Genomic DNA, 21619 nt, shown 5'->3' on the forward strand with positions numbered 1-21619 from the left:
GTGGGGGTCACCCTCCACCAGGCTTGAGGGCTTTTCTAAGCCCACCTGCCACTCATGGGGCCATCTTTGTCCTGGGGATTGAGGCAGACTGCCTGTTCACACACACACACACACACACACACACACACACACACACACCCCGCCCTGTGCTCTGGGGAGGACTCTTCTGGGCTTCCAGCTCCTGTGGGGGGGGGTGGCGGGGGGGGGGGGGATCCTCAGCTTTCACGGATTCCCGCCGGGCCCAGCTGCTAGGCTGCGGGTGGCTGGGTGGGCGGCCAGGGAGATCTGGCTTCCTGGGGCCGGCCCGGGTGCCAGGCCCGCGGCCACTTCCGAAGGCTCCTTTGTTCGCCCCTTTATCCAGAAGAGCGGCTGCAATTGTACGGGGCACAAAGCCCCCACTCCGGCCCTGACTTCCCACCCTTGCTGTGGCCTGGTGGGGAGAGGGTTTCCCAGGCTCCCGGACGGCACCTCCTACCCCCCTTCTTCAGCAGCTGGGGACCCAGGCCCCCCTACTTCTGAGCCCAAGATCAGCTCCTCCAGCTCCTCCAGCCCCCCACCCCCCACCCCGCCTCTGGGTCTGCCACTCACTGCTCCTCCTAGGACTCACAGCAAGACATTCCGGGCTCAGGGCTGGGGGGCCCCTTGGAGGGAGTTGGAGGGGTTGGGGGCATTGTAGGTGGCATGCAGGCCACCCTGAGCAGTTGGTTTAGCTGGCAGTAGCCAGAGAAACAAAGGCAAAAAGACACTGAATGACCCCCACATCCCTGCTCTTCACACCTGTGAGTCCTGAGCCCTCTCCCCCCCTCCCCCCGCCCCCTTCTACCCTCTAGCTTGCAACCAGGGCTCCCCGCTCCTAAGAGGGGTTGAAGAGCCAAGCCAAGCTGGGCGCTGGTGGCTCACGCCTGTTATCCCAGCTACTTAGGAGGCCGAGGTCTGAGGATGGAGGTTTGATGCTAACCTGAAAAGAAAAATCTGTGAGATTTTTTTTGTTGTTGTTGGTTATGGGGCTTGAACTCAGGGCCTGGGCGCTGTCCCTGGGCTTTTGTGCACAAGACTAGCACTCTACTATGTGAGCCACAGCCCCACTTCCCACTTTTTCTTTTCTTTTTCTTTCTTTCTTTCTTTCTTTCTTTTTTTTTTTTTTTTGCCAGACATGGGGCCTGGGCGCTGTCCCTCAGCTCTTCAGCTCAAGGCTAGCGCTCTACCACTTGAGCCACAGCGTCACTTCCGGCTTTTTCTGTTTATGTGGTGCTGAGGAATCAAACCCAGGGCCTCATGCATGCAAGGCAAGCGCTCTACCACTGACCCACCTTCCCAGCCCTCCATTTCCTACTTTTGAGGGGTTCACTGGAGATAAAAGTCTCACAGGGACTTTTCTGCCTTGCCTGCCTTCAAGCTGAGATCCTCAGATCTCAACCTCCAGAGTTACAGGTGTGAGCCACTGCGCCCAGCTGCATGAGATTCTTATTTCCAATTAACCACCCAAAAGCTGGAAATGGAGGTGTGGCTCAAGTGGTCGAGTCCCAGTCTTGAGTGGAAAAAACTAAGCGTAGAGCACAAGACCCTGAGTCCAAGTCCCTAGTACAAGCACAGAGAGAGAGAGAGAGAGAGAGAGAGAGAGAGAGAGAGAGAGAGAGAGAGAGAGAGAGAGAGAGAGAGAGAGAGAGAGAGAGAGAGAGAGGAAGGAAGGAAGGAAGGAAGGAAGGAAGGAAGGAAGGAAGGAAGGAAGGAAGGAAGGAAGGACGGACTACTACATCTGGGTCTTCTTCAACAGGAGGCCTCCTTCTGGCTGTCTGACAGGAGGGAGGCAGGCAGGGAACAGCAGCCGGAGGGGGGAACGGCGTGGGGAGGTCACCAGGCTTCATGCACACACCAGGAGCGCACACACTGTAAGTAACGGCTCCCTGTAGCCAGCAAATCTCAACTGCTTTCCCCCAGGCCCAGGGGGCAGGGAGTCTGGGCCTGGGTCCTGTCCTAGATTCCAGCGGTTCCCAGGGGCCCAGGACATTAGCTCCTAGGGAGACTCAGCCCCAGCCTGCACCCTGGAGTCCTTCAGGTGCTGTTTATGAAAACTGAGTCAGCCCAGGTGACGCCAATGCCGCCTTCCTCCTGCCCTCCTTCTCCCCTTCCGCCACTCCCTCCTCTACTTCCTCCTTTTCTCTTCCCTCCTCTCCTCTCTCCTCTTTCCTCCCTTCCCTACTTCGTCTACGTCCATCCTTCCTTTTGCTCCTATCTTCTTCCTCCCCTGCCCCTCCTCCTTTTCCCCTCCCTTCCAGCCTTTTGGTGATAAATTGGAAATAAGAGTCTTGTGGACTTTCTTTAATTTCATTTTCTGTGTAAGATGCTGTACAGAGAGGTTGCATTTGCATCTGTAAAGTAATGAGTGCATTTCTTGTCCGGACGTGCGGACTTTATCTGGGCTGGTTTCAAACTCTGATTTTTGACCTCAGCCTCCTGAGTAGCTAGGAATACAGCCAACTGCAAGCCGCCTTCTCCAGCGCGAAGCACAGACCACTACGCAGGAGGAGACTTTGGCCTCTCTCCTCCTCCTCCTCCTCCTCCTCCTCCCTCTCTCCTCCTCCTCCTCCTCTCCATCCTCCTCCTCCTCCTCCTCCTCCTCCTCCCTCCTCCTCCTCTTCCTCCTCCTCCTCTCATACCATTTTCAGAGCACAAAGAACCACTAGCCACTGTCTACATTCTGCTTCTGGTGCCTTCTATCCCCAGGCGGTCTTGGGTCTTTAAACAGATGTGCTGTTTCCTGTCGTTTTGCCCCCAGGAACTAAAGTTCCATGGCTTGTCCAAGATGACCATCTAGGGAGTGGAAGGGCAGGGGCTCAGCACACATCTGCTTGGCTCCACCTTTCAGGAGACATGCTAGGGTCACTCGCTCCAGGCCCCCCCTCAGGACTCCAACCTCAGCCCTCCTCACTCCCCTGTCGGTCTGAGCTGACTCCCCTCCATGCTCTGGTGAGGCTCTGGGAAATGGGCACAGGTGGGATGAGGCAGTGGGAACAAATCAGGGGGGGTAGGAGGAGCCTGGCACTTCTCCATCTGCCGGCCCACCACCCCCCAGACCCCCCCCTCTGAAATGCTCACAAAGTTAGCATGCTGTGCCTCAATGTGCCGTGTTTGAAGGGGCTCTGGGTCCTGATCCCGACCCTCCCCCGCCCCCACCCCCGGCCCAGGTAGTTGGTGTCTCCCTAGGCGCCATGGGTCGCTGGGATCCAGGCCCTGGGAGGCCCTCAGCAGCTGGGCACCTCGGGGCAGGCCGCATCAGCCTTCCCTTGTAAGGGCCTGGCCTGGTGTGAGGCCCCGGAAGAGTGCCCGGCACCAACCACCCCAGTATAACCCGAAGGGCTGGGCCTGCAGTGGCCGCGTCTCCCCCAGGGGGAGCCCTTCCCTCACGCTCCAAACACCTGTCTGAGTGGTTAGAAAGCTGGCCTCAGGCTCCGCCACACCTGGAGGCCTCTCCCGGTTAGAGCTCTCTCCTCGAGATTGCAGGGGCCTGGGCAGGTAGGGGCAGGGACCAGCAGAGTGGTGCTCACCGGAAGATGGCGGCATCCCCTCATCCTCCAGTGTGTGTGTGTGTGTGTGTGTGTGTGTGTGTGTGTGTGTGTGTGTGTGTGTGTGTGTGTGTGTGTGTGTGTGTGTGTGTGTGTGTGTGTGTGTGTGTGTGTTGTGTGTGTGTGTGTGTGTGTGTGTGTGTGTGTGTGTTCACATCTCAGCCTCTTCAGCTCAAGGCCAGTGCTCTACCTCTTAAGCCACAGCGCCACCTCCGGTTTCCTGGTGGTTCATTGGAGATGAGAGTTTCATGGACTTTCCTGCCCCGGGCTGGCTTTGAACCTCGATCCTCAGATCTCAGTCTGCTGAGTAGCTAGGATGACAAGCATGAGCCACTGGCACCCGGCTGGGATGCTTTTTTTTTTTTTATAACGATGGCACTAGGATTTGAACTCAGGGCTTTCTAGCTTGTTCCAACTTGAGCCACCCCCTCCTCCCTCATTTTTAATTGCATTTAGTGTTTGTTTTTTTTTCTAGAAGGGTTTTGTGGTTTTGTCCCAAGTGGGCCTCAAACCAGGACCCTGCTACTCCCTCTGCCTTCCATGGAACTGAGACTGCAGGAGTGAGCCTCTGTGCCCAGCCTGACTGGTTTTGAAGGCGCTTGTAGCCTCTGGCACATGAAAATCTGGGCTGGGGACTCAGCAGTCTGGCAGCGGGCTCGGTCCTGGGCTGGCTGCAGCTCAGGGCTCCTGGGCTGGGCATCCAGTGCCCGTGTCAGCCGCAGGGGTGTGTCCAGGCTCTTGGGTGACCAGTGTGACCAAATCCCTTGGGGTGGAGACCTGCAGAGGTCACAGGGGGCCTCCGTCTTCTCCCTCTCAGCCTCCTGAGGACCTGTAAATTAATCCACTAACGGAGCGCTGGGGTGGTTTTCCTTTCTGACTGGGGACTCAGTCACCACCCCCTCCACCCCTTTGTGTGTGTGGCGGGGAGGGGAGATCAGACAATGAGAAAATCCACGGCGGGGGGTCAGAGTGGGAGGGTCCGGGCAATTAACCCCACAATCCAGTGAGGGCGGAGTCAGGGGTTCAGCACGGCTACACCCACTGGACATGGCCTGGGGGGGGGTGCCCCACAGGTGGACTTCCAGGACAGCCTTCCCAAACCCCAGATCTCTACTTCCTCCGGTCCCCAGCGCCAGGCCTCTGGCAGGGGTGGGGAAGGGGGGGGAATCTCCCATCCCGAGCAGCAGCTGATTCCCTCCCCTCCCTCTCCCCCCACCCCGCCCCACTCCACTCTACTTTGGAGCAGAATAACTGGTGATCATTTTTTCCTTCTTTCTGGCAACTAATGGACTCCTTAAATAGCAAAAATTGCGGCCTGTAATTAAGACCTTGCTTTTTAAATGATTAATCATTGTCACCCCTTTGAGCAGTAGCCGGCTCCCCGCTCTTCTCACATTGAAATGCAGATGGCTGGCAGGGGAGGGAGGTGCTCGGGAGCCACAGACGAGCAATTAAACCTTCCCAGCTGTCACCGCGCCGCGCCTCCCCGGCCCGGCCAGACCCAGGGTGCGGGCCAGGGCTCACTCCACGGAGCCGGCGCCGGCCTCGCTGGCGGCCTGGCCGGGGCACCGCGTGTCTGCTCCCCACCTGGCCCTGGCCTTTGCTCGGAAGCTGGGCCTGGGAGAGCAGACGGCCCCGCCCCAGCTCAGGTTTCTCAGCCATGAAGAGTTCTCTGGGTTCTCCTCCTCCTTTCGTCCACTTTTTGATGGTCACGGGGCTTGAACCGAGGGCCTGGGCACGGTCCCTGAGCTCTTTGGCTCTATTTCCAATCTTCTGGTGGTTCATTGGAGATAAGAGTCTCAGACTTTCCTTCCCAGGCTGGCTTTGAACCTCAATCCACAGAGCTCAGCCTCCTGAGTAGCTAGGATGACAGGTGTGAGCTGCCTTGCCTGTCTTCTTCTTTTTCTTCTCCTCCCTCCTCTTCTTCTTCTTCCTCCTCTTCCTTCTATTTCTTTTCTTTCTCCTCCTCCTCCTCCTCCTCCTCCTCCTCCTCCTCCTCCTCCTCCTCCTCCTCCTCCTCCTCCTCCTCCTCCTCCTCCTCCTCCCTCTTTTCCTCCTGCTTCTCCCCCATTCCTTGGCTGTACTGGAGGGTTGAACTCGCTTGCTAGGCAGGATTCCACAGTTCTATGCCTTTGGGCACTGGTTATTTGGGGGAATAGGGTCTTTATCATCTGGGCCAGCCTGGACTGCACTCTTCTACTTATGCCTTGCTGTGGCTGGGGTGACAGGTGTGCATGACCACACCCAGCTCCTGGCTGAGGAGGAGTCTCACTCAGTTTCCACCCAGGCTGATCTCCACCCTCCTAAATGACAGGTGCGATTCGTGGGTACCATCTTTACAAACCAGCGGTGTCCTGTGTCCCACAGCTTCTCATTGGCTGAGGACTTACTGACCTCGTGGGTGGGGTGCCTGGAGGCTACACCCCTCATTTTACTTATTTCTTAGTTTTATTATGTGCCAGCACTAGGGCTTGAACTCAGAGCCTGGCTGTGTTCCCTTAACTTTTTCACTCCAGGCTGGTGCTTTCTGCCAAAGCTCCACCTCTGGCTTTTTGCTGGTTAATAGCACTATGATAAGAATTTCAGGGGCTGGGAAGGTGGCTCAGTGGTAGAGTGCTTGCCTTGCATGCCTGAGGCCCTGGGTTCAATTCTTCAGCACCACATAAGCCAAAAGCAAAAAGCTAGAAGTGGCGCTGTGGCTCAAGTGGTAGAGCGCTAGCCTTGAGCTGAAGAGCTGAGGGACAGCGCCCAGGCCCAGAGTTCAGGCCCCACGACTGGACCCCCCCCCCCAAAAAAAGGGCTGAAAGTGATGCTATGGCTCAAGTGGAGAATGCTGGTCTTGAGCAAAAAGAAGCTCAGGGACTGAGCCTAGGCCCTGAGTTCAAACCTCAAGCCCTCCTCTCAATACTTATCCCTTAACCCATCAGGACACCGGCCGGGGACCCCATTGTGGCACCTCTGAATACTGAGCCTGCGATTCCCCCGACTGTACCACCTTCACCCACATGAGGCCTGGTCTGGCCTGGAGAGAAGGAAGCCAAGGCCTCCTTCCTCTCTCCGCAGGCCCTCACCCTGCATTCCAGGACACACACACACACACACACACACACACACACACACACACAGCCCTCCCCATCCACCCCCCCAGCCCATCCCCAACCCCCCCCAGCCCATCCCCAACCCCCCCCCCGCAGCCCATCCCCAACCCCCCTCCCCCCCGCAGCCCATCCCCATCCTCCCCCTCCCCCCGCAGCCCATCCCCATCCACCCCCCTCCCCCCTGCAGCCCATCCCCATCCTCCCCCTCCCCCCCGCAGCACATCCCCATCCACCCCATCCACCCCCACAGCCCTCCCCATCCACCCCCCTCCCCCCGCAGCACATCCCCAACCCCCCTCCCCCCCGCAGCACATCCCCATCCACCCCCCTCCCCCCCCACAGCCCTCCCCATCCACCCCCTCCCCCCGCAGCACATCCCCATCCCCAACCCCCCTCCCCCCCCCGCAGCCCATCCCCCTCCCCCCCGCAGCCCATCCCCATCCCCCCCCCCGCAGCCCATCCCCAACCCCCCTCCCCCCCGCAGCCCATCCCCCTCCCCCCCGCAGCCCATCCCCATCCCCCCCTCCCCCCCCCCGCAGCCCATCCCCAACCCCCCTCCCCGGGAGGCGTGAGGGTGCCTGTGGAGTCACATCCGAGGCCTGGAAATGCCTCCCAATGGCAGCCGAGACGGCTGGGCCAAGCAGACGTCTCTATTCAGCCGTAATTGACGTCACCCAAACGTCTGTAACTCCGTCTGGAGGGACACAAAGCCCCAGGCAGCCCTTTCTGTGGCCACCTTTCACGTGGCAGTCAGAAGTACAGGAGCCACCCTGCTGCGGGGGGGGGGGGGGGGGACACGGACAAAGAAGGATCTGCACACCGCAGGGCCGGGCCTTCACCTCCCGGGGTGTGTTATGCTAATCCACGATCCGCCCAGAGACCACCGTGGGGAGGGGGGAGGAAACCAAGGGCAAATCTACACCCAACTCCTTTTCTCTTTCATCAGACGTTGATGGATGATCGTAGGATGGCACTCAGTCAGCCTGCACACTGCTGGGAGCTGACCGACACCGGGCAGGTTACTAGAAGGGAAGGATTCTCCAAAGAGGAGCCAAGAGGGACGGGGGACCCAGTCAGTTCCACCAGGAGCTGGCTGCAGCTCCTTGAGAGAAAGCAGGTGTTCCTTCTTTTTCTTGTGGGTCCCGGGGTCTTGAACTCAGGGCCTGGGCTGGCTTCGACCTGTGAGCCTCAGATCTCCTCCTCTTGGGTAGCTAGGAGTACAGATCTGAGCCGCTACAGCCTAGCTTTTATTATTTTTAGTAACATGCCTTAGTTGTGCAGAAAGCAATGGGACAGTTCCACACATGGAACAATGTATCCAGACCACCCTCACCCGCCTCCCAGCCCCCTGCATCTCCCTCTCCCTCTGCTTCTTAGAACAACTGCAACAAGTTTCATTGTTCTACTTTTCTTGGGCTCTCTTGTCTTGTCTTGTTGTTGTTGTTGTTGTTGTGTGTATAAATTGCCCTGGCATCTCACGCTGGTGTTTCAGATGCGCACATGTCCTGTTTTCCTCTCCATTGCTTTCTCTTCCTGGCGGGGAGGGGATTTCAGTGCCAGGGGTCTCTGTCCCTGGCCTTGTGCGTGAGTTTGATGGTTGAATCTTGCACCAGCTCTGTCTGCTGGAATGGCGGTGACATCTCAGGACACACAAAGCAGCTTTTCACAAGTAGCCACTTCTTGTCTCTTTTTGTCTAATATGGAAAAAAAACTGGAACAAAAATGTTAAAGCATGTTTATTGTCTGCCAAGTTTACTCTTGGAGGAGGGTGTGCGTACCTCGCCATACAATCACTCTGCTACTTCATAGAAGATATTGAACCATCTGTGGATTCTGCTACTTGTGGGAGATGCCAAAGCATCTGCATAGTCAGAATTATCTGTAGTAGGGCTGGGGCATGGCTCAAGTGGTAGAGTGCCATCCTAGCAAGCACAACCCCAACACTGTCTCACACACACACACACACACACACACACACACACACACACACACACACACACACACACACACACACACACACAGAGCCCTACTAATCATACTAAGAAAACCATCATCTATTATCATCATCATCCATGAGCTCCCCATAGGATCCTGGGACCAGGACTAGGAGGGCGGTACTTCCTGTTTTTTGGTTGAGTTGAAGAAAGAAAGGAACCCATGTGGTTAGGGAAGGATGAGAGAGCAGAGTTCAAACCTCTGCTGCTTCACTACAGGTGTGTGGCCTGGGGAAAGCCTGGGCTTCTCTGAGACTCAGTTCTTCCTTAAGAAACGCCCCATGTCAGCTGTCCTGGGGTGACAGCACCCACAGAAAGACCCAGCAAAGCATAGCTTGTCCCCCCCCCCCGACTTCGTTAGCACCTCTGGGGATGTCTCTTCTGTCCAGCCCTGCCTCTCTCCACGCCCTTCCTCTCAAGGAACCTTCCAGAGAACCATCTAGGCTGGAGATTTCTGGAACACAAATAAAAGCTGCACAGAGGTAGAGCGCTCACCTAGCACACACAAGGTCCCCAGCACCTCGCAAAAAGCCCCCTAGGACTCGGGCACCCCAGGCCCCCTGCCCCCCCACAGGCCTCTCCCTTCTATTTTCCCAGCCAGGAGTCCTGCTGGTTCCCACATTATCACATGAATGGGGCACAAGCGCCCCCCCCCCCACTCAAGCAAACAATTTGGCTAGCAAATTGACATAATGACCAAAGACAGAGAGGGGAAAAAAAAACTACCCACCGCCCCCCTCACAGCTGATTAGAAACCTTGGGGCCTTTTCAAGAGCCCTAAGTGATTGGTCCCCTTAATCTGATTACAATTTGTGGAGCCCCTCCTGCCACGCTGAAGGGCTGCTCTCAAGCACCGGCTAGATGACACACACACACACCCCATAATATGCACATGCATGCACACCTACATGTGTGTACACGCACACACAATGAACACAATACACAATGCACGCATGTGCACGTGCACACAGTACACACACATGTATGTGTGTATGTATGTAAACATGCACGCACAATACACACATGCACACAGGACATATGCATGCACACGTGTCTGAAGGCCCCTGGGTGGAGAAGTAGCAGACCTCAGGGCAGGGCCAAGTGGGCGCTGCCCCCTCCTGCATTAGGTCTCAGTGCTGGGGGACCGTTGGCTCTGCCACCCCAAATGGGTCCTGCAGGGGGTGTCAGGAGGGGCACCACCCCAATCAGCTGGAATCAAAGCGGCTGCTCCCCTCCTCACCACCCCTGCCCCCTCCTAGCCAGAGTTCCAGTCCCTGCGACCCGTGCCCCTGTCCCCTTCACACTGCACCCCTGCCCCCTCCACACTGCCCCCTGCCCCTCCCCTCCACACTGCCCCCTGCCCCCTCCCCTCCACACTGCCCCCTGCCCCCTCCCCTCCACACTGCACCCCTGCCCCCTCCACACTGCCCCCTGCCCCTCCCCTCCACACTGCCCCCTGCCCCCTCCACACTGCCCCCTGCCCCTCCCCTCCACACTGCCCCCTGCCCCCTCCCCTCCACACTGCCCCCTGCCCCCTCCACACTGCCCCCTGCCCCTCCCCTCCACACTGCCCCCTGCCCCCTCCACACTGCCCCCTGCCCCCTCCCCTCCACACTGCCCCCTGCCCCCTCCCCTCCACACTGCCCCCTGCCCCCTCCCCTCCACACTGCCCCCTGCCCCCTCCCCTCCACACTGCCCCCTGCCCCCTCCCCTCCACACTGCCCCCTGCCCCCTCCCCTCCACACTGCCCCCTGCCCCCTCCCCTCCACACTGCACCCTGCCCCCTCCCCTCCACACTGCACCCCTGTCCCCTCCACACTGCCTCCTGCCCCTCCCCTCCACACTGCCCCCTGCCCCCTCCCCTCCACACTGCACCCTGCCCCCTCCCCTCCACACTGCACCCCTGCCCCCTCCACACTGCCTCCTGCCCCCTCCCCTCCACACTGCACCCCTGCCCCTCCCCTCCACACTGCCCCCTGCCCCCTCCCCTCCACACTGCACCCCTGCCCCTCCCCTCCACACTGCCCCCTGCCCCTCCCCTCCACACTGCCCCCTGCCCCCTCCCCTCCACACTGCACCCCTGCCCCCTCCACACTGCCCCCTGCCCCCTCCCCTCCACACTGCACCCCTGCCCCCTCCACACTGCCCCCTGCCCCCTCCCCTCCACACTGCACCCTGCCCCCTCCTCTCCACACTGCACCCCTGCTCCTCCTCGCCATCCTGTGCTCCTGTTCTCTCCACATTACACCCCTGCCCCTGCACACTGCACCCCTGACCCCTCCTCTCCACACTGCACCCCTGCCCTCCTCACCACCCCGCGCCCCTGCCCTCCTCCTCTCCGCACCACACCCCTGCCCTCCTCTCCACACCACACCCCTGCCCTCCTCTCCACCCCGCGCCCCGCCCCTGCGGAGTGCTGTGCACCTCCTCCTTTGTCACAATGTTTTTCAATCCCACGAAGCAAACTGTCCAATTAGAACCTCGGCCCCTGCCTCCGCTTTGCACACGTTTAATTAACATGCTCTTCCCGCAGCTGCTGACAAGTTCCAGAAACAGGTTGTAAAGGGTTTTTGTCTTTACCCAGCGTGGAAAATGAGCGGCATCACATGGCAGAACATGAATAGGCTCCATCTCAGTCCCTCCCCCTCCCCCGCGCTGTGAAGAGCAGCCAGGCCGTGTGTATGCATGCATGTGTGGGTGCATGCGTGTGCATGTGTATGTGTGCACACATGTGTGTATGCACACATGTGTAGGGTGGAGTTGAAGGCAGGAGAGAGACCCCTGCTGTTTTCCCTTACCCTCCCCTCCTTCCCAGGAGCCTTTGTTCCATTGAACGCCTCCTTCTGCCTGGCTCTCTACCAGCCATCTCCTCCCAGCCCACTGCTCTTCCTGGTGCAAACCTTTGCCCTCTATCTGGTAAACTCCTATTCAGCCTCCAGAGCCCTGCTCTGAAGACCCTGCTCTGGGAAGCCACCTGGTCAGCACTGGCTCTCTAACCACACACCTGCCCAAGTTCAGGGTGCCCCCCCCCGTGCCAGCTCCCCCCCCGACTGTGACCCTGACCAGTGCCCAGCATGGGACACCTGAAAGTCACCCACACTGTAGCTGCTGGTTTGGCAGGGAGGGAGGGCCAGGCTGAGGGAGATGGTGCCTTCCCTCCCCCGCCCCCTCCCCCCTAACTGCTGGTGTGCCCAGAGCAGGCCCAGGAGGAGAGGAGGGCACCACGGGCACTCTCCTCAAGGAAAGAGCCCAGCCCAGCGCCAGCCCGCCGGCCCCTCCCCCCAGGCTGGACTTCTCACCCCAGGTGAGGGCCAGGCAGCCCCAAAGATGCATCCACACCATTCTAGAAAGATCATCTCCATCATTTATTCACAGGATGTCTCCTACGTGGCGTGGAGACCTGGGGCCTCAGGGGGCGTGGGGTGCTGGCTGGGGGTGAGCAGGAGGGCGCCAACAGCTAAGAGACCTCCTCCACCCTGAGGCCCAGGCCCCACTCTGTCCCCGCTCCTGTGCAGGACCAGGCCACCACGCCCCAGGCTGGCAGTCCTTCCCTTGAGGACCCGCCTCTTCCTCCATCCTCAGCCTCCAGGGTGTGTGTGTGGGGACAGGCCTACAGGCCCCCTAGGGGAAGAGAACAAGTGAACAAGCTCCTTCCAATGCGGGGACAGGGTGTGGGGCCTGCAGGGAGAGAGGCGGGGGGCCTACAACGATGCCTGCCTCATTTTCTCTTAGGATGAGCCAGACGCTACCTCACAGAACAGGGGGACACAGCCTGGAAGTTCTACTGCCTAAAACCCCAATCTTTCCCCTGCCACGCACGGCACCCCACCTTGGCTCCCAGACCTCACAATCCGTGAGCACTGGTCTCCAAGCAAGTCAAATAGCTCTAAAAACAAGACCAGTGGCCTGGAAAGACACCGGTCACTCCATGCGCCCTCTGGGTGGCCTCGGGGCTTCCCCAGCCTCTCCCTGAGCCTTGATTTCCCTGTCTATAAAAAGAGAGAGAGGCCGAGCACTGTGGTCCAGGCCTGTAATCCCAGCCCTCTGGTGGCTGGGGCAGGAAGATCTCAAGTTCAAGACCAGAGGCCCTGGAGATCTCACAAGCACTGGGCCGGGGACCCCTGAGTGAGCACCCACTGAGGGAAAGAAGGGAAAAGGAGCGAGTCTGGACTGCACTGTTCCACGGAGCGGCCAGGCCCATCCGCGTGGCATCTCCAGAGAAGGAAGCTGCAGGGATTCAGCGATCCCGACCCCACCGGGACAGCCAGCCCAGTCCCCACCCACAGGGCTCACCTGCTGCTCGCCGGCCCCGGTCAGGATGCCGAGGGTCCTGGGGATGCAGAAGGTCCCGAGGGTCCCGGAGGTGCCGGGGGCTTGAGGGTGGTGTCCTCCCTGCTCTTCTCTTCTTCCATCTGTGGAGAGAAGAGGCCGCTGGGCCAGTCCCAGGCAGGACTGACTGCCCCCCCCCCCCTTAGGCTGCAAGGCCAGGGGCTACAAACGGTGGGCGGTCAGCGCCCCCTTGTGGTCAGCGCACACATCGCTGACCCAGGTGCTGGGATCCCGCAAGAACCAGACTCTGGAGTCTTATCAGCAGGCTGGGGGGGGGAGGGGTTGGGGGAGGGGTTTGGAGGTGGGTGCTGAACCTGGTTGTTGGTTGTTGTTGTTTTTTGTCGGACTTGGGGCCCGAACTCTGGGTCAGGGCAAGGCGAGCGCTCTACCACGCTTAGCCACAGCGCCTCTTCAGGCTTTTTCTGCTTATGTGGTGCTGAGGATTCGAACCCAGGAGGCCAGCACTCTACCCCTGAGCCACCTTCCCAGCCCTGAACCAAGTTTTGGAAGCCGAGGCGTGAGAGGCAGCTGTGGACAGGTCCAAGCGTGGGATGGGGGACAGAGGCTGGGCAGCTGAGCCCGCCTTGGCCTCTCGGTGGCCTCCCGGGGTCATCTGTCCTGAGCTCCATCCTCCGGTGAGCAGGGGCTGCCCGAGGCTCCGGCCGGCCTCTGTCCCCGCAGAACTTTACTGCTCTAAACCACACGTGGGAGCCACGGTGTGAACTCGGAGGGAAGGACGGAGCTGGAAACAGAAGCAGGAATGGGAGCCGCTAGCAGTTCTGACCGTTGGCCGGCGCGAAGCAAACCCATGTGGGTGTCTGGGTAGTTCCCGTGCCCACTTTACCGGTAGGAGGAAAAGAACTGTGCTCCGGAAGAAGAGAGCTTATTAAAGATGTCAGAGCCCTGGGCCAATCTTAGGCTACGGAGGTAAAAAGAAAGAGCTATCTCAACAGAGTAAGAAAAAGCTGTGTAGGCAGAGAAAAAGACAGAAAATGTACCACAAACATTAAGTGTGTTTGAATTTGGGTGATGGGCGTTTTCTTCCTTCTTTCCCTTCTCTCCTTCCCTCCCTCCCTCCCTCCCTCCCTCCCTCCTTCCCTCTGTCACTTCCTTCCTATTTTGGCTGTGGTGTTGGATCTTGAACTCAGGGCCTTGGACACATGCTCTACTACTGAGCTGCACCCCATCTTCTTGCAATGAGACTTCTTTATACTTTTCTCTAACTTTCCTTTAATAAACTCTGTGTCCTTTTATAACTAAAGAAGGTGATAAGGTCCTGGGTTCCAGGGGAAAAGGAGGGGCTTAAATCCACAGCAGACAAGCGGGGTGCATCGCTGGCTGGTGGATGATGGTGGGGAGGTGGGCACAGTTACCTTTGTGCAGAAGAAGTTTCTAGAACTCACCTCCCAGTAGACGCTGTCCTCAAAGCAGTTCTCATCCGCCGCTTGTCCCCAGAAAGGTAATCTTAGAATGAGCCCTGCAGACAGTAGGTGTCACCAGAGAAGCCAAAGCACAGGGATGGGGAGCCCTGGGCGCCGGGCTGCCCCTGTGGCACACCCAGGGGAGCCCCGCAGACCCCGCCCCCCCAGCTTCTCTGCTGCTCACCCATGACGCTGCCGCCCACCAGGGCCATGGCCAAAGTCAGGAGGAGCCCAAATATCTGGAACTTTCCCTGTGTCTTCGCCGTCCAGTTCTGCTTTAAACCTTCAAAGTCAAAGGAATGGACAAGCCTGGGTGGAGACAGCGGCAGGTCAGGCCTGCGGGGCCAGCCCCCGTCCTTCCCCTCCCGGGGGGTTCCCGGCCTCCCCCCTCCACTCCACCCCCCAGCCCTGCACAGTGGGGTCTGGGCAGAGCAGAGGCTCCACCGCTCTGGGGTGGGAGGGAGGTGGCGGGCGGAGGGACAGAGGGAGGGCTGTGATCTGGACTGAGGAGGACCCACCGGGGAGGGAAGAGGAGGAGGGAGGAGGAGGGAGAAGGAGGGAGGACCCCCTCCCACCCCGTCCACCCTTACCCCGCTTTCCCGTACACGTCGGGCGTGGCGCAGGCCGCGGTCACGGCCCCCACGATGGCCCCCACGATGCCCGGGATGCCGTGCAGGTTGTGGATGCCACAGGTGTCCTGGATGCGCAGCCGCGACTCGAGGAACGGCTGGGGAGGGCGTGGAGCGGCGGTGACCACCGCGCCCCCCCCCGACCCGGCGCCCAGGCTCCCAGCACCCCCTCCCCCCTTCCAGGAGCCCAGAGACTCGGGCCGGCCCTCACCGTCAGGAACTCGAAGCCCAGCGTGGAGAGGCCGCCGCAGAGGCCGCCCACGAGGAGGGCCCCGTAGGGCATGAGCATCATCTCGGCCGCGGTGCCCACGCCCACGCCGCCGGCCAGCGTGGCGTTCTGGATGTGGACCTGGGCGGGGGGGGGGGCGCTCAGCTCAGCTCCGCCCCCCAGCTTGCTTTGGGCTTGCACCGTGTGCAAGGTGGGGCGGGGACCCCACGGGGACCCCAGGAGAGACCCACCCGCGTGGAGTCCCTCATCTCAGAGTGGTGGACCGTGAGGGAGCTGCCCCCCCGCCCTCCGCTCACCATGTCCAGCCTGCCCTTCCTGTGCACCGCGCTGGACACGGCCACCGCGGCCAGCACGCTGGCCGCCAGGGAGCAGTAGGTGTTGAGGGCGGCGCGGTGCTGGGCGTCCCCGTGGTAGGACACGGCCGAGTTGAAGCTGGGCCAGTACATCCACAGGAACAGGGTGCCTGGGAGAGACCGAGGGGCGCTCGGGATGGGAACCTGGCGCTGGGGGGGCCCTGGGGTACAGGCCTAGTCCCTGCCCTACGGGCTGAGGGTGCTCCCCCCAACCAGGGGATTATCTGAGGGCACCGCCCTCCCTCACCCCTCCTGCTCACCAAGGGTAGGGCTGAGTGCCAAGCACCGCTGTGGACCCCACCGCTGCAGCCTGGTCCACATGCCCCCCGCCTCAGTGAAGGGACCCAGCACAGGGACGGTGCCCCCCACCCCGCTTCCCCCTCCCCGGCTCTCACCAATCATGGCAAAGAGGTCGGAGTGGTACACGGAAGTCTGCCGCCGCTTGCTCTGCTCTAGGTTGCGGCGGTAGAGGATCCAGGTCACCGTGAGCCCGAAGTAGGCGCCGAACGTGTGGATGGTCATGGAGCCTCCCGCGTCCTTCACCTGGGGGACAGGACGTGGGGCAGAGGCTGCAGCCTCCCCCTCGCTTCTCATCCATCGCTGTCAAGTCCCTCACACACACACACACTCACACACTCACACACACTCACACATTCACATGCACACTCACACACACACATTCACACGCACACTCACACACGCTCACTCACACACACATACTCACACACGCTCACTCACTCATACACACTCACACACGCATATTCACACACACTCACACACATACACATGCACACACACACTCACACACATTCACACACACTCACACACATACGCACACTCACACATACTCTCACACTCACACGCACACATTCACACGCACTCTCACACACACACTCTCACACACTCACGCACATACACTCTCACACACACTCTCTCACACTCACTCACACTCACACTCACACACATTCACACGCAGCTGGTTCTGAGTCCTCAGGTGTCCTCAGGACCATCTGGGTGGAGGAAGGGGCATCTCTGAGCCCAAGGGGTAAAGCTCAATGCCAGCTCCTCAGCCACCCCACAGCACTGGGCACGGCTCCCACATGGGGAGCCCAGCGTGGAGAGGGGTCCCCCAGGCGCAGGGCCACTCGCGACAGCCGGTCCCTGGCCTCCTCATCTTCATTCCCAACCAGTCTCTTCCTGTGGCTCCTTTCTCCACATCCCATTTCACACAACCTCGCCAACACCACCCTGCCCAGGCGGCTGCACCCAGCCCGGACCACACCCCCGCCTGCCAATCCTGTGTCCCCAGTCCTCCACCTCCTAGTGTCCCCACCAGTGGGAGTTGCACTCACCAACAACAGGTTGAGAAGCATGAACTCATTCACCGAGAACAGTGTCACTTGCACGAACGTCATGATGAGTAACTGGACCGGGCTTACTTTGCCCAGGACTGCCCCAAAGGCCACGCAGACAGAGGCCACGCAGAAGTCCGCATTGATGAGGCTGGGGGAGGGGAGACAGGTGCCCAGGGCTGAGCCACGGAACTGGCAAGAGTTCTATACACGAAAGGGTCATTCATAGAAAAACACGTACGTCTGGAATGCCAGAGTGCCCTTGTTACACGACACAGGGAAAGTGACCAGGCTCTGTTGGGGCTGGGTGCCGGTTAATTAATGAAGCCGGTGAATGAGGATATGTAGTCAAAGCAGTTTATAAGCATGGGGAGAAACAGAACAATGAGAGCTACTGAGATTGTTTTAAGAAGTGGGGAGGAGCTGGGAGCTGGTGGCTCCTGCCTGTCATCCTAGCTACTCAGGAGCCTGAGATCTGAAGATCATGGTTCAAAGCCAGCTCAGGTAGGAAAATCTGTGAGACTCTTATTTCCAATAAACCACCAGAAAACCAGAAGTGGTGCTGTGGCTCAAGTGGTAGAGCGCTCCCCTTGAGCTGAAGAGCTGAGGGACAGCGCCCAGGCCCAGAGTTTCATGACCCATGACCAACAAACAAAAACAAAGCAAAACAAAACAAGAAGTGGGGAGGGAGCCAGCAGCTCACACCTGTAATTCTGGCTACTCAGGAGGCTGCCATGTGAGAATGGAAGTTCAAAACCGAACCAGAGGTAGAAGGGGCCAGGAGACTCCTCAGATCCATCCAGGCCCCGCCTTCCACCTCATCCCAGTGTCCTGTCCAGGGTCCTACTCTACTAAAGACCCCGCCCACAGGCAAGCCCCGCCCAGGCCATGCTAATCCACCCTTCAGGCCCTGCCCCAGTGCCACGCCCACACAAGGCCACGCCCATAACACAAGCCCCACCCCAGTGCCACGCCTACACAAGGCCATGCCCACCACACAAGCCCCACCCTGGGGTATGCTAATCCTCCCTTCAGGCCCTGCCCCAGTGCCACGCCTACACAAGGCCACGCCCACCACCCGAGCCCCACTCCACCATTCAGACCCCGCCTGCGGCCCCGCCCCCAGCCGCGGCCCCGCCCACCTCCTCCCAGCCCCGCCCAGGTCCCCCTTCCTCTCACTTCTCCACGCCCAGCAGGATGTGGCCATCTTTGAAGGAGTGGAACCAGCCCTGCATCAGCAGCGCCCACTGGATGCCGAAGGCCGCCAGCAGGAAGTTGAAGCCCAGGGCGCTGAACCCGTAGCGCTGCAGGAAGGTCATGAGGAAGCCGAAGCCCACGAAGACCATGACGTGCACGTCCTGGAAGCCTGTGGGGACAGCAGGCGGGGGTCTGGGCCTGGAGCAGGCCTCTGCCCACCCCAGCCCCCCAGGCGGCCTTCAGGAACGGATCAGGGGCCAGCGGGGTCAGGAGCGCCTGCGCCATCCCCCCCTCCACAGGCTGGCAGACCCCGGGGCCCACTGCTGCAGGCCAGACCCCAGCATGCTGAGCCACGGGTACGGGCCGGAGCCTGGCATGCTGAGGGCTGGGGACACGGGCCAGGCAGCACGGGCTCCGGTCCCATAGCTCGGTTGTAGAGGAGGCAGAGGAGCCGCGTGGGCTCGGGTCTGTCAGGGACGCAAGGCCGGCTGATGTCCCTCAGCATCCCGTGCCACGGCCCCACGTGGCCAGCGATGGTTGGAAATGGAGCTCGGGTATGTAAAGCACCGTAAAAGGTATTCTGGTTATTCTGGGGAGAACTGCTGGGTGACAGACTGTGGAGTGGGAGGTGACGCCTCCAGAGGAGAGTTCTAGAAGCAGTGAGGCTGCACGGGCAGAACCGCAGGCCTGGGAAAATGCAGGTGGGAGGGAGGAGCTGGATCCTGGCCTGGCCTTGGCGACCTTAAGATGCCCCCAGGGGATGGGACCGCCGTGCCTGGCTGGGGGGGCAGGAGGGGCTCCTGGAGGCTGGACAGGCTGCAGACGCTTGTGGGTTGGAATGTGGGATGGGAGAGATGAGCAGACGTGTCTGCGTGTGCACACCAGTGGCCGTGACCAACAAGTGGGGGAGGGATCCCCTAGGGAAAGAGGCCTGGCTTTTCAAAGAGGAGGAGCCATTGCCCGGTGACACAGGGCAGTGCCTGAGGAGCAGGTGGAGCCAAAGGGCAGGGGAGAGGGCGCTGCCATTGGTCTCCCAGTGGCCCCAGAGCAGGCGCATCCTGTACCTCCTTCCCCTCCTCCCTGCTGTCCCTTCTGCCCCCAGCTGCCCGCCCCCTGTTGCCCTCCATCTTTGTCCCTCTCTGGACACTGTCCTTTTCTCTCTCCCTGCTCTCCAGCCTCCTCCTGCCTGCACACCGCCCTTTCTCTTCCGCTTCTCAGCAGGTCCTACTCTTAGCATGAAAGGTACCCGGTGAATTAATTTTCATTCCTTGTGTGAGTCTGCGTGCTGCCTAAAAAGGTTGGCCCAGGATCGACAGCAAAGATGCACGCCATAGGCCTTCCGCAAAGGATGTGATCTGGCCCCCCCCTCAGTAGTGTGTGAGCAGAGACTCTGGGGGTGCACTCCGAGAGGGACCCCCGTCAAAGCCCCCGCCGGGCTCTTCAGTGATTACTCAGTGGTGAGCGCTTACTTCTCTTTTTCCCCTTCAGGACCAACAGGATGCCTCACGGTGAGCTGATGAACTCACTGAGGGTCGGTGGAAGTTGACCCTCACCCCCCCCCATGCTGGGGGCTTCCGTGGCCGCCCCCTGACCCCCAGCCCTGAGCTGCACAACAGGAGGTCAACCAGCAACCTGGCTACCCTTCGCCAGAGGCTCCACTAGGGGGCGAGAGTGCACAGCACTTCTGTGCCCTTCCTTGATTGGTACCCATATCTTCCTGCCCGTAAGGGGCAGTAAGAACTAACTTCCTCTTCCCACTATGGTCGGGGCCTCTGGGGCCTTTCAGCGCCCCCATCCCTATCACAGAGGAGGCTGAGATGAGGAGGATCATGGTGGGGAAGGCCTGTCTAACAAGCACAGAGCCAAGTCAGCCCCGGAGCCCGACGCATACAAACACAGCCCCCAAATCCCGCCTTCCTCCACGCAGTTCTGCCTGTGTGCAGTTGTTTGGGGACCTGAGGGAAACTCTAGTTCTGGAGGAAGAGAACAGGACAGGGAGGAGACACCTGGTGGCACGGCAGCTGTTGGAGCCGCGCTTCAGGGCATGACCACTCCGGCACCAGCAGCTCAGGGAGCTCAGAAAGCCCAGGGCATGGAAGGAGTCCCGGGTGTGCGGGGGTGACCTTGGACCCGACCTTCTGGTTCCCAGATGGTGAGCACGGAAAGGCAACCATGCTTCGTGTGCTAGGATCGGTTGCTGGGTTAGGAAGTGAGTGACTCAGACCCAGCACCGTGCCAGAGTTCTGCACACCGTCAGCACAGGTTGGCTTAGGGAGTCCGCACGGGAGACGCTACCCAGCGGGGCTGCAGCCCAGCCCCTCATCCCAAGGTCACACTCTCAGCCCTGGGTACCAGACAGGGCAGGGGAGGCTCCAGGGCCCTCCCCAAGCCTAGAGAGGGGGGATTACCACAGCCTCCCCACGGGGACCGGGGCCATGCCTCTAGTGAGACCTGCAAGCCACTGACAGAACGTCCCCTGGGCTCACACTGTCATCCTTGCTACCCAGGAGGCTGAGATCTGAGGATCACACTTTGAAGCTAGCCAGGTAGGAAACTCTCTGGGACTCATTTTTTTTTGGGGGGGGTCCAGTCATGGGGCCTGAACTCTGGGCCTGGGCGCTGTCCCTCAGCTCTTCAGCTCAAGGCTAGCGCTCTACCACTTGAGCCACAGTGCCACTTCCGGCTTTTTTTTCTGCTTATGTGGTGCTGAGGAATCGAACCCAGGGCCTCGGGCATGCAAGGCAAGCGCTCTACCACTGAGCCCCCTTCCCAGCCCCTCTCTGGGACTCTTATCTCCCCTGAACCAACCCAAAGCTGGAAGTGGAGGTGTGGCTCAAGTGGTAGAACGCCAGCCTTGAGCAAAAAAAGAAAGGAAGGAAGAAAGTCAAGCAAGAGTGTGTGAGGCGGTGCGGGCGGGTGCGAGCCGGGGTCTTCCCCAGGGTCTTCCCGGGGAGGAGGCCGGGGCCGCGGGAGGTGGTGTGGCTGGATCGGCCAGGGACGGCCAGGATGGGAGCGGCTGCGCCTCCCCGCGCCCTGTGCGCCCCGGGCCGGTGACTCACTCGGGTAGCGGTAGTAGAACTCGTTGTCCAGGTCGCGGGAGCCGTTCCCGGGGCTCCGGGCGCCCCACCAGCGCGCGTCCGCGTCCGCGTCGTAGCGCGCGAACACGCCGAAGAGCACCAGCGTGGCCGCCTGCAGCGCCAGGCAGACGGCCGGCAGCCGCCAGCGGAGGTCGGTGTTCCAGGCCATGCGGGACAGGGGCGCGCGGGGCCGGGCGCGCGGGACAGGGTGCGGGCGCGGGACGGGGCGCGGGACCGGGCGCGGGCCGGGAGCACGCTCGGCTCTCACCACCCCGGCTTATAGGCCGGGGCCGGGGCGGGGCCGCGCCCCAGCTCCGCCCGCCCGGTCCGGGGCCAGCGAGGCCACGCCGCCTGGGGTGGGGGTGTCGGGCGGGGGG

General features: G+C 60.5%; 1 protein-coding gene across 10 annotated transcripts; it reads right to left on the minus strand.

Annotated features, from left to right (window-relative positions):
- Positions 1–7897: 7897 nt before the first annotated feature.
- On the minus strand, positions 7898–21503 carry Rhcg (Rh family C glycoprotein). Of its 10 annotated transcripts, none has more exons than XM_070043229.1 (11): positions 21225–21499; positions 18148–18334; positions 16969–17119; positions 16012–16159; positions 15560–15726; positions 15246–15383; positions 14996–15132; positions 14590–14714; positions 14388–14461; positions 12949–13067; positions 7898–8372 (listed from the first exon to the last, which is right to left on the minus strand). In XM_070043229.1, exons 1-10 carry the CDS (start codon positions 21409–21411, stop codon positions 12969–12971), a joined length of 1413 nt encoding a protein of 470 aa, XP_069899330.1. In that variant the 5' UTR covers positions 21412–21499; the 3' UTR covers positions 7898–8372; positions 12949–12968. The 10 variants fall into 10 exon arrangements, 8 of the variants coding, with proteins under 8 accessions (XP_069899330.1, XP_069899331.1, XP_069899328.1 ...); XM_070043230.1 differs by lacking the exon at positions 7898–8372 and adding an exon at positions 12008–12276 and having other exon boundaries at positions 15011–15132; positions 21225–21500; XM_070043227.1 differs by lacking the exon at positions 7898–8372 and adding an exon at positions 12008–12276 and having other exon boundaries at positions 21225–21498.
- Positions 21504–21619: the final 116 nt, after the last annotated feature.

This window comes from Dipodomys merriami, unplaced genomic scaffold (genome assembly GCF_024711535.1).
Source record: "Dipodomys merriami isolate MVZ:Mamm:240054 unplaced genomic scaffold, mDipMer1.0.p SCAF_33, whole genome shotgun sequence".
NCBI classification, from domain to species: Eukaryota; Metazoa; Chordata; class Mammalia; order Rodentia; family Heteromyidae; genus Dipodomys; species Dipodomys merriami.

Coding starts and splice junctions, on each gene's coding strand:
- Rhcg (XM_070043229.1), bottom strand. CDS start 21,411: ATGGCCTGGAACACCGACCTCCGCTGGCGGCTGCCGGCCGTCTGCCTG. Junction 14,462..14,589: donor GGTGGGCGGCAGCGTCATGG/GTGAGCAGCAGA, acceptor TACTGTCTGCAG/GGCTCATTCTAAGATTACCT. Junction 13,068..14,387: donor AGGACAGCGTCTACTGGGAG/GTGAGTTCTAGA, acceptor TTCTCTCCACAG/ATGGAAGAAGAGAAGAGCAG.